The 19,947-nt window shown below is 44.6% G+C and overlaps 1 protein-coding gene across 2 annotated transcripts in view; it reads right to left on the minus strand.

Moving 5' to 3' along the window:
* Nucleotides 1–3,942: 3,942 nt before the first annotated feature.
* The window catches only part of WDFY2 (WD repeat and FYVE domain containing 2), a 162,620-nt gene continuing 146,615 nt past the window's right edge, over nt 3,943–19,947 (minus strand). Inside the window, exon 12 of one of the 2 annotated variants that reach the window (XM_063951956.1) lies at nt 3,943–7,500. In XM_063951956.1, the coding sequence (XP_063808026.1) occupies nt 7,471–7,500 (30 nt within the window). In that variant the 3' untranslated portion in view covers nt 3,943–7,470. The remainder of the gene's footprint in view (nt 7,501–19,947) is intronic. The other variant, XM_063951955.1, reaches the window with a different exon arrangement.

Here is a 19,947-nt window from a genome sequence, read left to right on the forward strand (position 1 = left end):
GTGCGATGCGCTGTCGCAGCACAGACAGCGCACAGCCAATCAGGTGAGCGCAACGAAGTTGCGCTTCCTGATTGGCTTTAGAGACCTTTGTGTGACAGCTGTCACTGACAGGTCTCATTCGTGGAAAGGGGTCTCATGTGTCAGCATGGGACCCCTTTCAGTCCGCTGGTCGGGTATTTGCGATTTGTTATTTTGCCAAGTCCGTGGATTTATCTCTGGACCATGGCTGAGGTGAGTATATTGAACTTTTCTTTTCAGGTATCCGTGGATTCTACATGGAGAAGAGGACCGATGTCGGCGTGTGAACATAGGTAAGTATGTGTGTGTCGACGTATGGAATAAAGTTTTACTGTCACGGTGTGTGTGTCCTGTTTTTATTTGGGTATTTTTCCCCCAGTAGTACTACAGGTACCAGCGGGCCCGTTTTTCTCCCGCATGCTGGTACTTGTGGTTCTCCAAGTACCAGCTTGCGGGGGAGGCTTGCAGGGACTTGTAGTACTGCTGGAAAAAACAATATTCTTTTCATTATCACAAAAGGCTATCAGCCCCCCCATCCGCAGCCCATTGGATGGGGGGGGGGACAGCCTCGGGCTTCACCCCTGGCCCTTGGGTGGCTGGGGGGGGGGACCCCTTGATTGAAGGGGTCCCCACTCCCCCAGGGTACCCCGGCCAGGGGTGACTAGTTGGATATTTAATGGCACGGCATAAAAGTGACCCCCGGCTGTGGCATTATCTGTCCAGCTAGTGGAGCCCGATGCTGGTGTGAAAAATACGGGGGACCCCTGCTCGTTTTGTCCCCCGTATTTTTGGCACCAGCACCAGGCGCAGAGCCCGGTGCTGGTTTTAAAAATACGGGGGCTCCCCTGTCAATTTTCCCCCCGCATTTTTAGAACCAGGACCAGCTCGAAGAGCCCGAGGCTGGTTATGCTTTGGAGGGGGGACCCCACGCCATTTTTTTTAAGGATTTTACCGTTCCAGCTATAAAAAAAAATTATAAAAAAAATAATATTTTAAAAAATATATAAATAATATTTGTGCCTCCAAAAAAAAAAAAAAAAGTACCTAATCCCTTCTAATATAAATAGATATGCTATTCCTAAAAAAAAAAACACCAAAAAAAACATGTTTAAATTTTTTTTTATTGTTTTCACCCTCCAAAGTGTGGCGGATTGAAAATGACGAATTTGCTGTCTAAAAGCACTGCTGTCGAATTTCCAAACTTGAATTGAATATGCTTTTGTCGAATTGCAGCACTTGTATCATTGCAGAAAAGTCGAATTTGCAAAAAGTCGAATTTCAAAAAGTCGAATTTCAAAAAGTCGAATTTTGAAAGTCCGTTTTTTGGTCGGAAAGCACTGAATTGCATAGGCAAATTTTTTTTTTGGGCGAAAATGACCCGAAATTCGACAATTTCGGGAATTCGACTGCAATTGCATATACCCCTATATCTTTTTATTATCACAAAAGGCTATCAGCCCCCCCATCCGCAGCCCATTGGATGGGGGGGGGGGGGGGGACAGCCTCGGGCTTCACCCCTGGCCCTTGGGTGGCTGGGGGGGGGACCCCTTGATTGTAGGGGTCCCCACTCCCCCAGGGTACCCCGGCCAGGGGTGACTAGTTGGGTAGTTAATGCCACGGCCGCAGGGCACGGCATAAAAGTGACCCCCAGCTGTGGCATTATCTGTCCAGCTAGTGGAGCCCGATGCTGGTGTTAAAAATACGGGTGACCCCTACTCTTTTTGTCCCCCGTATTTTTGGCACCAGCACCAGGCGCAGAGCCCGGTGCTGGTTTTAAAAATACGGGGGATCCCTGCCCAATTTTTCCCCGCATTTTTAGAACCAGGACCAGCTCGAAGAGCCCAAGGCTGGTTATGCTTTGGAGGGGGGACCCCACGCCATTTTTTTTTCCGGGTTTTTCCCGTTTTTCCCGTTTTTTAAAATCGCGGCAAAATCCGCCAAATCGGCCGATTTTCGCCCGCGGGTCTGTCGAATCCGTTTTTCATTGAATATGGTGAATTCCGGCAGCCACCTGCCGGAATTCACCTGTCGAATTGAGTCGAATTAAAAAACGGCGAAAAATTGCCGCGATTCGCCGTGAATTGCATATACCCCTTAGCCTTTTATTATATAGGAAAGTCAGAATCATGGTTATTTGGCTTTTCTGCAGTTTCCGTATACGGGATTCTGAGCAATACATATCTACTGTAGCTACTAATGATTCTGCTGTGTCTGCACCAACCAGTTATTCTCTGAAACCACAGTGGGTGTAGGAGTCTTGCAGGAACAGACTCCCATATACAGAGAGTGTGTTGCTCTTGTTAGGGAGAGCCTAATTGGTGTGAATTCTGTATGTGACGAGCTGGATGGTTAGCCATGCACATTTATTGTTGTACAAGTTACCTAGCAAAGACAATTCAGCCTTATCAGCACTGGTCATCTCCAAGCAGAGTTCCTTGTAAGTCCTGGGCTTCAGTGATTGAGCAGTCAAAAATAAACACAGGAGAACACTACAAACCAAAAGAATGTTTATCGCTTAGAAACAGTTTTTTTTTTAAATTAACAAAACGGTTTTAAATCAGAATATACAGAAATCAGTAAATTACAATGTAAGTGCAACCAATTAGAAGCACAACAATATTAAAATTAGACGTTACATAGATCAATCAATTAAAATCTGGTCCCTCATAGTTCATTAATCATTTTATGCAAAAAAAACAAAAAGAAAGTACATAGCAGCAATGATGTCATAATGACAAATAGAGGCCATGAAACCATTAAGAGTAACTGGTCCATAATAACCACAGTGACACTGGGATTTAGTCAGTTTTGACATTATAGACAGTGTATTTTAATAGATGTCCAGGATGGAGATAGCCTGCCGGCTGCTGGTCACTGGGCGTTTCTGTTTGTACCCAAAGGCTCCGCAGTCTGCAAGCACCTTGCTTGCTCCTCATTAGGAATACACGCCAAGTCCATCAGCAATATATTGTACAGTCAGGAATATTAAACAAAATCAAACTTCTCAGTTGGAAGTTTAGTTCAAAGCCTAGGCAAAAGATGAGCGGTTTCCCTGTGGTTTATTCTCACCCTCTGAGCGTTCCTGATAACCTGTGGCCTGAGCTCTGCCATCATCCAGCAGGAAATATTTCCATATATAAAATTCTTAGTGCCATACGTAGACTGGCTTGTCTTATGTTACTCACCTTCCTGAGCTAGAAGACAATGCGTATCTTGGTGTGTGAAATGCATTACTGAACATACAAAAAACAACCACTAAGCACATAAGCCACATTGCATTTGTAATTATATTATGTCATTGAAGTTTACCTGCTTTGGCAGGCGTAAAACACTGCAATGGGGCAAAAAACATTAACAATCCAGCATGGTAAAAACACTAACACAGTATATGTGGTCTCCTATGGAACAATAACATTCATTTACATGCACCTAACTCGTTTTATATGAATTTTTTTTTTTTTTAACACAAGTTATGTTAACACCAGTGGGTACCCTAAAAACGTAGCGACACTGACTGCAATAGCTATTGCACAGGTTCTCAAACTCGGTCCTCAGGACCCCACACGGTGCATGTTGTGCAGGTCTCTTCACAGAATCACACTTGACATAATTAGCTCCACCTGTGGGCCTTTTAAAATGTGTCAGTGTGTAATTAATACACCTGTGCACTTGCTGGGTTACCTGCAAAACATGCAATGTGTGGGCTCACTGAGTTACTGGATAGTCACTGTCATGAGCTGAGTGGTTCCTAACCTTAATCCATACTTGCCTACCTGACCCTCTCCATGAGGGAGAAAATGCTCTGCTCCTGGACTTTCCTGGTAATGTATGATTGCCATCACCTGTGGTGAGCTAGTTAATTGATAAGAAAGGTGTTTCACCACAGGTGATGGCAATCATACATTACCAGGAAAGTCCAGGAACAGAGCATTTTCTCCCTCATGGAGAGGGTCAGGTAGGCAAGTATGCCTTAATCCTCAAGGCACACATACAGTCCAGGTTTTAATGGTAACCATACTTGAGCACAGGTGACTTCATTGGTAGATCAGTTATTTTGATTGAACATTTCAACCATGGATATCCTTAACACCTGGACTGTTAGTGTGCCTTGAGGACAGAGGTTGGGATACATGAATGTAAGGAATGATCTTATATGTAATAACACGAAGAAACTAGCACAAATAGGCTGGGCCAAATGATGCACTGACTATAGTCATACTAATGTGGCTAGTGGGACGGGTTACAGCTAGAATGGTGTCCAACTACAGAACATAGATATGGACAGACAATGTTATCGGAGCTGGAGTTAGTCGGCCGCTCAGTGCCATCTCCTTAGTGTGAATCATTTAATCTCATTTAATAATGGGGTTTGCAGGCTGGAGTCGGTGAACATGAACGATGAACAGCTGGGTGAGTGGGGACAATAAGGCTACGCAGGGAGCAGTAAAGCGGATTCTGACTTTGGGGTAGGAGAGGTCCTAATATGGAGTACCTGGCTGTGGTCATAATAAATGCAGAACACAAATGCACAGTGCCACGTCTCCCATTCTGCATGCCGAATAGCAGTCTACATATTGGTCCACCTTTGGCATCCTTCAGCAGCCAAGTGTAGGGTCATCTCCTAAGTCTTATGCAATTTCTTTTTACATTCCATGCTACACAAAATAAATGAGTACACAGTCTCGAGTCTCACCTACAGCAGCAGTATGTTGTGGGATGGGGGAGATGTAAATACACCAACATCAACAGGAACTACTCCAAACCGTTAAACTAATCAGGAAGGACTTTAGGCACACTGGCACCTGGGATTATTGTAGCCTTGTTCCATATGGCATCTTTATTCTGGATGCCACATGTCCATTATGGGGATTGGCGTGAAGAATGACACACCGATCAATGCATCTTTGTCACTGAACAGAACTGTCTCCAGTCCAGTAATCAATGACAAGATACTAATTCTTCTCTTTGGATAAAGGACCCAATTTGAAACCTCTCCCATTAATGATGGCATGTTGAACTTTGGTTCCTCCTACAAAACGGCTGCCTGAACTATAAACACATTCCTCGTTTAAAGGGGTAGATTTACTAAAGCTTCTAGAAAGAAAACGTGGAGATGTTGGCTCTGGCAGATTCTACCTATTGTATCCATCGTCTGATTAGTTGCTAAGGGCAACAGCTGCACCTTTCTTTCTCAGTTTTACTAAATCTACCCCTAACCAGTAATAGCACTTTATAAATAGGGAAAGAGACAATGTAGCAAGGCACGGTTGCTATAGAACCTTCCTTCTCTTCCCCGTATCTGGCCAGGTATGCATTATATAGAACAGGGGCCAAAGCCTCTTACAGGGATAGTCCACCAGCTAAGACAGCTCTGCAACAGAAGACCTTGTAAAGATAATACTAATTTATCAAATATGAAAACATGTAATAATGGTTTATAGTCTGTCTCCAATGAACTGCTCAGTTAGGAAACTCCTCAGAAACATGTGTTGCTATGAGAGATCAGATGTACGCAGGGCACAATAACACTCAGCAACAACAGAAAAGCTTACATAATATTCTGCACAATTACCATTGTTATTTTGTGTTCCAGTCATATTATAATATAAATAAAGTATTTCATGATAAAAACATTGTCAGGAGTTTCTGCAAAGAATGAGAAAATAAGTCACTGTCATATTGTACCTATACTCAGACTTAATTACTGTACAGTTCAGCTCATTCTGTGTGTGTGCGTGAATTCTACTGGATAGATTTATTATTTAGTTTAATGTCTTGCTGTAGTGGTATAGTGCCGTTTACATGTGCGTGTTGATATTATATATGTGGGAATTTAATTGTTGGTGAAGGGGGTGAATTGCTGTTGCCACGGGGTTTAAACGACAGCCTGACTCGCACTCTTTGTCTAGCCAATTTGCACCCCTATTCGCTCAAACGTGCAAGCTGCCCTACAGGGTAGCAAAAAATTTTAAGCAAGATCCCACTGCCGCAAAGTGAAGTGGGTGTCGTGCTAATTCAGCTGGGCAAATCAGTTCACCCTCAATTGAATTCTCCCTAAATCTCTACAGCTCTAATAAAATGCTGTAGTTCATCCCATGGTCACTTATCCAACCACAAAGCCATTTATTAGCATTATATAGCTCACCCCAGCTTGTGTGACAGAAGCTAGAATGTGGTGAGATTGGATGTAAAGCAGGCACAGGTAAACTGTAAACTTGTGGAACTACAAATCTTAGCATGCCCACCTACTCAGATTTTTCTATAACAAGTAATAAGCCACAGCTTCCCATCTCTCCTCTGTACAGTCTCACAGCGCCAGGTAGGAGGTGAGAGATTGGTTTGGTCATAAAATGAGAAATTAGGTCAATTACACCAAATAAAATTTTGCTATGATTGACTTTGTATGTAAATGTATTGATCTTTTTTCAAGATTGCAGGATTATTCACTGTATCAATTAAATACAGTTGTGTGACAAAACATAATATGTCAATTATATTATTAGTACTGCATCATGAAAAAGTTGTGGATTACTGCTGTAAAATGTCAAGTAAATAGTGCGTTACCGTTATGTAAGAACCTGGATATACCCCGCAATTCTGTTTGTACAGAGCAATGAACAACCTGGGGACCCCAATCCTATTACATCCTACATCTCTTCCTTAAACTGTCCTAGGGTTATTTACGCATCAAAACTAGACAGTAATAACCATACAGTATGTCAAACCAGCGAGTAGGACCTGGGATACAACCCTGTTTTAAAATGTTAACATTTTCCCACCAACTCACAATACAGATCACATAAGCCATTTTTTGTTATATCCAGATTCCTGGAAAAAGTATGAGCAAAATCTACTGCACAAGAAAAATGAATGCAGAATTTTAAGAACACATTTTTGAGCCTATCCCCAATTTGCCATCTTCATTTAAGGACGATCACTACTATTTTTCATATCATGCTATCATTCTGTCAACCAGTTACGCTCCTTGTAAAGATTTGTCAAGAGCAGAAGTAGGGAAAGAATTAATTAGCTGCCAATAAATATATAAGCGATTTGGGTTTTCTCCTTTACAGGTACTGACCCTGCAGAAAGATGTAATGCAGAGAAAGCAAGACAGAATGAGAAGGGTTAAAACTAGAAGGGTCCCCAAGTAATCCCAGTGGAGGACACCAACTACAAATTACGAAGTCCAGTATATAGCACAGAAAACTTCTGCATAGTAAACGCCAAACCAAACAAATCAATACACCCAAGTAGGAAGTACAAACAAGGGGAGGAGCTGTCGTATGCCTGGCTCAGATTAGTTAATAATACTTTCCATTTAAAGTAGCAATTACAAAAATGACAGTTACGCCTTTCCAGGTCCTCCGGCTACTGTGCTCCTTTCCAGAATCCAGAATGATTCTTCTACTCCGCGTGTTACTGGTTTCATGACCCATCCGTAGGAGATCATCAAGATACAACTGGTGTCATATCCCAGAGCTGTTGCATAATAGACACATAACAAACCATATCATCACTATATAAATATGCTTATGCACGGAAATACAAAACTAAACATACTTAAGACATAAGGGAGAAAGAACATGAAATTAATAACTGAATACTATGGGCAGATCTGGGGGAGGGTGGGGTGAGGAGAGGGGTGGACGATCCAGCCCGCTACCGATGGCCACTATATTGCACCGGAGTGGCACAACAGGCAGGGAGAGCAGAGACCGCTACTGCTCAGTAACAGCAGCCTCCCTCCCCAGCCCTGTTATGGTATAATTGGTCAACAATCAAAAGGTCGACACCAAATGGTCAACAAGTGAACGACATGAGTTTTTCATGTTTTTTTGGTGTCAAATTTTAGCTTCACAAGCCATGCTTCAGGCAAGGTGCCTCGCTCTGCAACTGCTGTGCCCAGCACAGGTTACCGTTTCCAATTGTAGTCCACGTGGATGGTAAAGTTTGAAAAAGTTGAAATAAAAATGAAAAACATTCCCCCAAAAAATGTCGACCATTTGACCATGTCAATCAGAGGCGGCTCCTACCTAATTGTAGTGGGGGGCTGCTGCTGCTGCTAACCCCATGGCCAGAGAAGTGACAGCCAGCCTGGGGTCCCGGCACCTGCACAATGGATCTGGTAGGTGCAGAGACCGGCGCATGCGCAGATGCCATGGTGCGACTGCTCAAAGCCCTGACTTCTATGGACTGCATCGGCTGTCCACATAGAAGCCGGACTGGGCTGTGCGAAAGGCAGGTAGTGGCTTCCCACCGGAAGCCAGCTCGCTGTTAAATCACAGCCTGGTCTGTCAGTCCCAGAAAGAGCAAAAACCTCTCAATGGGACCGCCTTGTTTGTCTGTGACTGACAGTTAGTACTTCCAATAGGATGTCACTGCCAGTCACAGTGAAGTCAGTGCAGTCACGTACTGCATCTGGCTCACTGACACTGAGCGGGGTGGCAGAGTTTACCTGCAGGGGCTGCAGCCCATAGGTAAAACCCACCACTGATGTAGACCATTTGGTGTCAACCTATTGACTGGGCATAACACCAATTCCAAGCCCAGAAAGACTGGACAATAAATGCCAACAGAGGGAATTGGGAGTGAACTTTGTAAAAAAAATAAAGTAATTTATTTCTGAATACCAACAGTATATGATAAGCGTTTAAGAAACCCCGACAGCTATACAGTAGGTCCACCATAGATCTTACCTACCTGTCAACATTGATAAATACAATATAGTCTGAATCTTTACAAATCTGACAAATAAGAGAAGTCAGGACGCTTGGAGGGGTCAGGCGGAGTATCATGCCGCTATAGCGCTTTCTGCTGTACTGTATTAACATTACAAAGTATCAAAAAATCTGGTTCCACTGGTTACAAATGTACACAGATATCTCACCAAACATAAAATTACAACATAACATTGTACAGGGTTAACAAAAGAGTATATATGCCAAATGGTGTGTGGCCACAAAGACATAACACATTATATATATATATATATATATATATATATATATATATATATATGAGAGAGAGAGAGATATAGAGATATAGATGTAGATATATATATATATATATATATATATATATATATATATATATATATATATATATATATATATATATATATATATATAGTTCCCAAATGACCGGCACTCCAAACAACTAGTTAATTACCTGGGTGCCCTCCCACGGTCCAAACAGAGCAGATACAAAGAGCAAGTTCAGGCGGCACTCCACGGATTTTCAAAACCAAATAAGACAGCTACACCAGCTTAATTGTCAACGTTTCAGGTGCTATTTAATTACACCTTTCGTCAGGATACGACGAAAGGTGTAATTAAATAGCACCTGAAACGTTGACAATCAAGCTGGTGTAGCCGTCTTATTTGGTTTTGAAAGTCCGTGGAGTGCCGCCTGAACTTGCTCTTTATATATATATATATATCTATATATAGATAGAGATATATATATATATATATATATATATATCTATATATAGATAGATATATATATATAGATATATATAGATATAGAGAGAGAGACGAGAATTCCACGTGGTGGAGGGTGCACTCTCACTAAATACATTACTTACTTATTTGATAATTTGCTGCATGAGTAGTAGTAATTTCTGTAACAATCAGTGTTACTATTATTGTTACTTATTGGGACCTGGGAGGCTTAGTCATGTTTTGTTTCATTTTTTCTAGATATATACTTTTAACCATTGTGAATCACTTTATCAAGATTGGATTTGATGATTTATGTATGGCCTTTCTTGAAAAAGATCCTGGTTTTGGATCGAAACGTCGAAACCCATGAGGCTACAATAAATAATTTTGTCGTGAAGTAATGTTTGGACTTTGTATTTAGTGAGAGTGCACCCTACACCACGTGGAATTCTCGTCTACATTTGCGGACCTTTGTCTGTTGGGAGCACCCACCATTGGAATCTTGATGAGAGTGCAGAACTGTCTCGTTATATATATATATATATATACACACATACATATATATATATATATATATATATATATATACATATACATACACACACACACACATATACACATACATATATACATACGCACACATACATACAAAAAAAATAAAAGTATAATATATTTACATACAGAAATAATAGGATTTTGGTACTTACCAGGTAAATCCTTTTCTTTGAATCCATAGGGGGCACTGGAGTACTCTAGGGATATGGACGGTTCCACAGGAACTAGGCACTGAATATGTTAAAATTTGAGACTACTTCTCCCCTCCATATCCCAGAGTACCTCAGTGTTTTTTTTACTGAGCCGAACAGGAGCTATAGAGGTTAATGGAGAATTACATATAACAAACGGACAACAATAAAATTGACACATAACGTTACTGACAACTATCAGTTGACACCAACCCAATAAACTTGCTAATTTGAACCAGTTGGTGAGAGAGTGTTACCATAAGATCCCCTGAACTTACCACAAACCAGGAAAACTGCTCTGGGTGGGCGTCCAGTGCCCCCTATGGATTCAAAGAAAAGGATTTACCTGGTAAGTACCAAAATCCTATTTTCTTTTTCATCCACTAGGGGTCACTGGAGTACTCTAGGGACGTACCAAAGTTTCCCCCTGGGCGGGAGAGCTGTTTGGCACCTGTAACACTAGACGGCCAAAGCTAGATGCTGATGCCGCAAAAGTATCAAACTTGTAAAAGCGCACAAACATGTGCACTGAAGACTATGTAGCCGCACTGCAAAAGCTGTGTCGGAGAACTCCACGACCAGCTGCCCATGACATTCCCGGAGAACATGTGGAATAAGCTGTTACTGATGTAGGCGGCTGTAACCTAGCATGAAGGTAAGCCTGACGTATGGTCAGTTTTATCCATCTGGATAAGGTCTGCTTAGAAGGTGGCCAACCCCTCTTGGCCGCATCATAGAGGATAACAACGTATCAGTCTTAGGAACTGTAGACGTTCGAAATACATAAACGCGTAATGCGCGTACCCCAACCAAAATTCCAGAATCTCCTGTTAACACAGGAACTACTATTGGATGATTGATGTGAAAAGAGGACCCTACTTTTGGTAGGAAAGCGGGATTCGTCCAAAGTTCCGCTCTGTCATTATGAAACACTAAATACGGTGGCTTGCATGACAAGGCACCCAAATCTGAAACCCGCCCTGCCGAAGCTAAGGCTAGGAGAGAAATTGTTTTCCAAGTGAGAAACTTAATATCCACTTGTTGTAAGGGTTCGAAATAAAATGACTATAAAGCAATCTAAAACCAGATTCAAGTCCCATGGCGCAGTAAGTGGAGTGAAATGGAGGCTGTACTTTGAGGACACCCTGCATAAAGGTGTGTACCGACGGCAATAGAGCCAATCTTCTTTGAAAATAAATGGACAACGCAGATATCTGCACCTTTAGTGTGGATAAACGCCGACCTCCATCTAACCCCATCTGTAGACATAACAAAAAAGATGATGTCGGAACTTCCGAACTTTACACCAACCTATATAGGCACGCCAAATTCTGTAATAATGAGCTGCCGTAACTGGCTTACTAGCATGTAACATGGTTGGTATAACCTATTCTGGAATGCCCTCTCTTTTTAAGAGGGCTGTCTCAGCCACTCCGTCAACGCCGCCGCGCTAAATCGGAGAAAAAGAACGGACCCTGTTGTAACAGGTCCGGACGCAGTGGGAGCGGCCAAGGAACGTCCGCGAGTAGACCGCGAAGATCCGAAACCAAGCTCTCCGAGGCCAATGAGGTGCCACTAGTATGACTGTGGCGGACTCTCTTTTGATCCGTTTTAGCAACAGAGGGAGCAGCGGAAAACGGTGGAACAGATACACGAGACTGTATGGCCACGTGATTGTGAGAGCATCCACCGCCACTGCCTTTGGATCTCTCGTTCTGGACGCGTACTGGGGCGTTTGATAATTGTGGCGAGATGCCATCCGGTCCACCCCCACCTCTGGACCAACATGTGAAACACTTCTGGATTTAATGCACATCCTGGATAAAAAATCCCGACAGCTGAGATAATCCGCCTCCCAGTTGTCCACTCCCGGAATGAATACTGCCGACAAAATCACCTCGGCCCAATTGAGGATTCGAGCTTCTTCCCGCATGGCCATGCGGCTTTTCATTCCTCCTTGTTTGTGGATGTATGCGACCGCCGTTGCGTTGTCTGACTGCACCTGAACAGCCTGAGCCTGCAGCATGTGCACTGCTTGTTGTAGCGCATTGTAAATTGCCCGGAGTTCCAGGACATTTATAGACAGCAATCTTTCGTGATCCGCCCAGAGACCCTGGAGCTGAAAATTTTGAACTACAGCTCTCCAACCTCAGACTCGCGTCCGCCGTGAGAATTATCCAATTCCAGGCGCCAAACCGTTTCCCTGCGGTTAGATTCTGTACCTTGAGCCACCAGAGTAGCGACACTCTGGCCTTTAGAGACAACCTCACCCTGCGGTGAATCTGCAGAAACGAGCCCGACCATTGTGCGAGCACATCCAGTTAAAAAGGACGTGAGTGAAGTCTTCCTAACTGAAGCGCTTCGAAAGCCGCCACCATTGTGTCTAATAGGCGAATGCACAAATGAACCGAGACTGTGCGTGGCTTAAGCACTAATTGTACCAGATGACGAATTACCTGTACTTCTGTTCGGGTAGGTAAATTCTTTGATTTACCGTATCGAGAATCATACCTAGGAATTGAAGTCGATGAGACGGAATCATTCAGGAATTCGCGTAGACAATGGTAGGAAAACAGATTCTCTCTCTAACCCCCCCCCCCTCCTCCCCCACCTGGTCTGTGATCTATTCTCGTCTGGAACGTAGCCAAAGTGGACGTTGTGTGCCACTAGCGAAGCTGAAACGCAAGAACCAACTGCCAACGTCACAGAAGCTGTAGGCAGCAAGAAGTGTAAGGTGGTCTTTATTTAGGGTAAACCTGAACTGGAGTGCCCTGCCACTACAGCCTTGTTACCTCAAACCCTTACCAAAGCAGGGCGAAGCAACAGCCGTGTAGGGTACACTCCGATAGGTAGTTAAACGCCCAATAATTGCAATTGTCTCTCATTGGAAATTGTTCAGCCTTCGCTGAGAACCTAACGTACTGGCCTGGTGGCGAATCGACCGCAACAATTTAACTAAAAACCGTAAAAAAAAATAATTTTATTTTTTATTTTTTCCCCCCTCAGGCAGTACATGCGCCCGCATTTCCCCCCAAAGAGGACCGGTAAGGGTCTGTCTGTGCAGTCGTATTTGTCCGACACACTGTGTGACCGACTCTGCAGCGAAGCTGCTTGTTTGATTATGCATTAGACTTAGTGATCATGTACCCCGACCAGTGAGTACACCACGGAAGTAATCTGTGTATAAACCTGCATTACCGTGCATGTGGTTACCAGCAATAGTGAATCTTCCTGTAGAGACATGCTGTCAAAAACAATTAATAAATTAATAAATTAAATTCCTAACAACCCCCTGCTCCCCCAGAGGCTGAGTGTTGTAGGGCAGCAACCTCCTGCAAAGAACCAGGAAGTAATGTTAAAAATGGTGTCCTACCATGTTTTCTTTTCTTTTTTTTTTATATATATTACACCTGTTAAACCAGGATCTGAACCAGTGTCCATGTAATCACAAAGTTCACTGTGGGCGGGAAGCCTAACCACTTGGCTACAGAGCCACCTGTAAAAATAATAAGCAAAGCTGCTGTTTAAACATCAACTCTGGTGATGAAATGGTTGCTGTAGTGACTTGCAATCCAGATGGGACCTGAACCCACAATCCCTGGTTTAGGAGGGCAGAGTCCTATCCATTAGGCCACTGGGGATCTGGGGAGGTGAGGCCTGAACTCACAATGTTTGCAGTGCTCAACAGATACTGTTTAATAAGCACTGTGTGCCGACCAACTGCGTCACTGTAGTCTTGCTTATTGAAAAATAGATTTTTAATGTCAGCATATTGCATATTATAATAAGAATTTACTTACCGATAATTCTATTTCTCGGAGTCCGTAGTGGATGCTGGGGTTCCTGAAAGGACCATGGGGAATAGCGGCTCCGCAGGAGACAGGGCACAAAAGTAAAGCTTTTACAGGTCAGGTGGTGTGTACTGGCTCCTCCCCCTATGACCCTCCTCCAGACTCCAGTTAGGTACTGTGCCCGGACGAGCGTACACAATAAGGGAGGATTTTGAATCCCGGGTAAGACTCATACCAGCCACACCAATCACACCGTACAACTTGTGATCTAAACCCAGTTAACAGTATGATAACAGAGGAGCCTCTGAAAGATGGCTTCCTAAACAATAACCCGAATTAGTTAACAATAACTATGTACAAGTATTGCAGATAATCCGCACTTGGGATGGGCGCCCAGCATCCACTACGGACTCCGAGAAATAGAATTATCGGTAAGTAAATTCTTATTTTCTCTATCGTCCTAAGTGGATGCTGGGGTTCCTGAAAGGACCATGGGGATTATACCAAAGCTCCCAAACGGGCGGGAGAGTGCGGATGACTCTGCAGCACCGAATGAGAGAACTCCAGGTCCTCCTTTGCCAGGGTATCAAATTTGTAAAAATTTACAAACGTGTTCTCCCCTGACCACGTAGCTGCTCGGCAGAGTTGTAATGCCGAGACCCCTCGGGCAGCCGCCCAAGATGAGCCCACCTTCCTTGCGGAATGGGCCTTAACAGATTTAGGCTGTGGCAGGCCTGCCACAGAATGTACAAGTTGAATTTTGTTACAAATCCAACGAGCAATCGACTGCTTAGAAGCAGGTGCACCCAACTTGTTGGGTGCATACAGTATAAACAGCGAGTCAGATTTTCTGACTCCAGCCGTCCTTTAAATGTATATTTTTAAGGCTCTGACAACGTCCAACAACTTGGAGTCCTTCAAGTCGTCTGTAGCCGCAGGCACTACAATAGGCTGGTTCAGGTGAAACGCTGATACCACCTTAGGGAGAAAATGCGGACGCGTCCGCAGCTCTGCCCTATGTCGAATGGAAAATTAAATAAGGGCTTTTATAAAACAAAGCCGCCAGTTCAGATACTCTCCCGGCCGAAGCCAGGGCCAGTAACATAGTCACTTTCCATGTGAGATATTTCAAATCCACATTCTTTAGTGGTTCAAACCAATTGGATTTGAGGAAATCTAAAACTACATTTAGATCCCACGGTGCCACCTTAGGCACCACAGGAGGCTGTATATGCAGTACTCCTTTGATAAAAATCTGGACCTCAGGGACTGAGGCCAATTCTTTTTGGAAGAATATTGATAGGGCCGAAATTTGAACCTTAATAGATCCCAATTTGAGACCCATAGACAATCCTGATTGCAGGAAATGTAGGAAAACGACCCAGTTGAAATTCCTCCATCGGAGCACTCCGCTGCTCGCACCACGCAACATATTTTCGCCAAATACGGCGATAATGCTTCGCGGTGACTTCCTTCCTTGCCTTTATCAAGGTAGGAATGACTTCTTCTGGAATGCCTTTTCCTTTTAGGATCTGGCATTCAAACGCCATGCCGTCAAACGCAGCCACGGTAAGTCTTGAAAAAAGACAAGGACCCTGCTGAAGCAGGTCCCTTCTCAGAAGTAGAGGCCACGGATCGTCCGTGACCATCTCTTGAAGTTCCGGGTACCAAGTCCTTCTTGGCCAATCCGGAGCCACTAGTCTTACTCCTCTTTGCCGTATAATCCTCAATACCTTTGGTATGAGAGGCAGAGGAGGAAACACATATACCGACTGGTACACCCAAGGTGTTACCAGCGCGTCCACAGCTATTGCCTGCGGATCTCTTGACCTGGCGCAATACCTGTCCAGTGTTTTGTTGAGGCGAGACGCCATCATGTCCACCATTGGTTTTACCCAACGGTTTAATAGCATGTGGAAAACTTCTGGATGAAGTCCCCACTCTCCCGGGTGAAGGTCGTGTCTGCTGAGGAAGTCTGCTTCCCAGTTGTCCACGCCCGGGATGAATACTGCTGACAGTGCTATCACGTGATTCTCCGCCCAGCGAAGGATCCTGGCAGCTTCTGCCATTGCCCTCCTGCTTCTTGTGCCGCCCTGTCTGTTTACATGGGCGACTGCCGTGATGTTGTCCGACTGGATCAACACCGGTCTTCCTTGAAGCAGAGGTTCCGCCTGGCTTAGAGCATTGTAGATTGCTCTTAGTTCCAGAATGCTTATGTGAAGAGACTTTTTCAGGCTCGACCACACTCCCTGGAAATTTCTTCCCTGTGTGACTGCTCCCCAGCCTCTCAGGCTGGCATCCGTGGTCACCAGGATCCAATCCTGCATGCCGAATCTGCGGCCCTCCAATAGATGAGCCTCCTGCAACCACCACAGAAGGGATACCCTTGTCCTCGGCGACAGGGTTATCCGCAGGTGCATCTGAAGATGCGACCCTGACTTTGTCCAACAGATCCCTTTGCATGGAATCTGCCGAAAGGGATTGCTTCGTAAGAAGCTACCATTTTTTCCCAGGACTCTTGTGCATTGATGTACAGACACCTTTCCTGGTTTTAGGAGGTTCCTGACCAGGTCAGATAACTCCTTGGCTTTTTCTTCGGGAAGAAAAACCTTTTTCTGAACTGTGTCCAGAATCATCCCCAGGAACAGCAGACGAGTTGTCGGCATTAATTGGGATTTTGGAATATTCAGAATCCATCCGTGCTGCTTTAGCACCTCTTGAGATAGTGCTAAACCCATCTCTAGCTGTTCTCTGGACCTTGCCCTTATTAGGAGATCGTCCAAGTATGGGATAATTAATACGCCTTTTCTTCGAAGAAGAAATATTATCTCTGCCATTACCTTTGTAAAGACCCGAGGTGCCGTGGACAAACCAAACGGCAGCGTCTGAAACTGATAGTGACAGTTTTGTACAACGAACCTGAGGTACCCCTGGTGTGAGGGGTAATTGGAACGTGGAGATACGCATCCTTGATGTCCAAGGATACCATAAAGTCCCCTTCTTCCAGGTTCGCTATCACTGCTCTGAGTGACTCCATCTTGAACTTGAACTTCTTTATGTACAGGTTCAAGGACTTCAGATTTAGAATAGGCCTTACCGAGCCATCCGGCTTCGGTACCACAAAAAGAGTGGAATAATACCCCTTCCCTTGTTGTAGAAGAGGTACCTTGACTATCACCTGCTGAGAATACAGCTTGTGAATGGCTTCCAAAACCGTCTCCCTTTCTGAGGGGGACGTTGGTAAAGCAGACTTCAGGAAACGGCGAGGTGGCTCTGTCTCTAATTTCAACCTGTACCCCTGAGATATTATCTGCAGGATCCAGGGATTTACCTGCGAGTGAGCCCACTGCGCGCTGTAATTCTTGAGACGACCGCCTACCGCCCCCGAGTCCGCTTGCGAAGCCCCAGCGTCATGCTGAGGCTTTTGTAGAAGCCGGGGAGGGCTTCTGTTCCTGGGAAGGAGCTGCCTGTTGCCGTCTCTTCCCTCGTCCTCTGCCTCGTGGCAGATATGAATAGCCCTTTGCTCTCTTATTTTTAAAGGAACGAAAGGGCTGCGGTTGAAAGGTCGGTGCCTTTTTCTGTTGGGGAGTGACTTGAGGTAGAAAGGTGGATTTCCCGGCCGTAGCCGTGGCCACCAAATCCGATAGACCGACCCCAAATAACTCCTCTACGCATCGCCTGTCCACTGTCGTGTCCATAAAGCTCTTCTGGCCGAAATGGACATAGCACTTACCCGTGATGCCAGTGTGCAGATATCTCTCTGTGCATCACGCATATAAAGAAATGCATCCTTTATTTGTTCTAACGACAGTAAAATATTGTCCCTGTCCAGGGTATCAATATTTTCGATCAGGGACTCTGACCAAACTACCCCAGCACTGCACATCCAGGCAGTCGCAATAGCTGGTCGTAGTATAACACCTGCATGTGTGTATATACCTTTTTGGATATTTTCCATCCTCCTATCTGATGGATCTTTAAGTGCGGCCGTCTCAGGAGAGGGTAACGCCACTTGTTTTGATAAGCGTGTTAGCGCTTTGTCCACCCTAGGAGGTGTTTCCCAGCGCTCCCTAACCTCTGGCGGGAAAGGGTATAAAGCCAATAACTTCTTTGAAATTAGCAGTTTTTTATCGGGGCACCCCACGCTTCATCACACACGTCATTTAATTCTTCTGATTCGGTAAAAACTACTGGTAGTTTTTTCACACCCCACATAATACCCTGTTTAGTGGTACCTGTAGTATCAGGTAAATGTAACATCTCCTTTATTGCCAAAATCATATAACGTGTGGCCCTACTGGGAAATACGGTTGATTCGTCACCTTCACCACCGGAATCAGTGCCTGTGTCTGGGTCTGTGTCGACCGACTGAGGCAAGGGGCGTTTTACAGCCCCTGACGGTGTTTGAGGCGCCTGGACAGGCACTAATTGAGTGTCCGGCCGCCTCATGTCGGCAAACGACTGCTTAAGCGAGTTGACGCTATCCCGTAATTCCACAAATAAAGGCATCCATTCTGGTGTCGACCCCCTAGGAGGTGACATCCTCATATTTGGCAATTGCTCCGCCTCCACACCAATAACGTCCTCATACATGTCGACACACACGTACCGACACACAGCAGACACACAGGGAATGCTCTATACGAAGACAGGACCCACTAGCCCTTTGGGGAGACAGAGGGAGAGTCTGCCAGCACACACCAAAAAGCGCTATATATGACAGGGATAGCCTTATGATTAAGTGCTCCCTTATAGCTGCTTTTATATTAATATATTGCCATTTATTTTGCCCCCCCTCTCTGTTATACCCTGTTTCTGTAGTGCAGTGCAGGGGAGAGACCTGGGAGCCTTCCTGACCAGCGGAGCTGTGACAGAAAATGGCGCCGTGTGCTGAGGAGATAGGCCCCGCCCCTTTTTCGGCGGGCTCGTCTCCCGCTATTTAGTACATTTAGGCAGGGGTAAATATCTCCATATAGCCTCTGGGGCTATATGTGAGGTATTTTTAGCCTTTTTAAAGGTTTTCATTTGCCTCCCAGGGCGCCCCCCCCCCAGCGCCCTGCACCCTCAGTGACTGCCGTGTGAAGTGTGCTGAGAGGAAAATGGCGCACAGCTGCAGTGCTGTGCGCTACCTTAAGAAGACTGCAGGAGTCTTCAGCCGCCGATTCTGGACCTCTTCTTGCTTCAGCATCTGTGAGGGGGCCGGCGGCGTGGCTCCGGTGACCATCCAGGCTGTACCTGTGATCGTCCCTCTGGAGCTTCATGTCCAGTAGCCAAGAAGCCAATCCATCCTGCACGCAGGTGAGTTCACTTCTTCTCCCCTCTGTCCCTCGTTGCAGTGATCCTGTTGCCAGCAGGAATCACTGTAAAATAAAAAACCTAAGCTAAACTCTCTAAGCAGCTCTTTATGAGAGCCACCTAGAATTGCACCCTTCTCGGCCGGGCACAAAAATCTAACTGGAGTCTGGAGGAGGGTCATAGGGGGAGGAGCCAGTACACACCACCTGACCTGTAAAAGCTTTACTTTTGTGCCCTGTCTCCTGCGGAGCCGCTATTCCCCATGGTCCTTTCAGGAACCCCAGCATCCACTTAGGACGATAGAGAAATATATATATATATATATATATATATATATATATATATATATATATATATATATATACATACACACATATATATACACACACACACACACACACACACATATATACAACAATGTATATTCACACATACTCAGACCTTATAATATATATATATATTTCATATATGCATACATACACATATATATTATATACCCATATATCCAGATATATCCTGATTCAGAGATATAATAATTTTAAGAAGTCTGAAACGAAATGTGACCACTCACAGGCTTAAAAAAACGGAGATGTCTGCTGCTTAACAGCAGCTTAGTTAATGGGTCCCGTATCCAGTGTGGTGTGGCTGTAG

The sequence above is a fragment of the Pseudophryne corroboree genome, chromosome 2 (genome assembly GCF_028390025.1).
Source record: "Pseudophryne corroboree isolate aPseCor3 chromosome 2, aPseCor3.hap2, whole genome shotgun sequence".
Taxonomy (NCBI): domain Eukaryota; kingdom Metazoa; phylum Chordata; class Amphibia; order Anura; family Myobatrachidae; genus Pseudophryne; species Pseudophryne corroboree.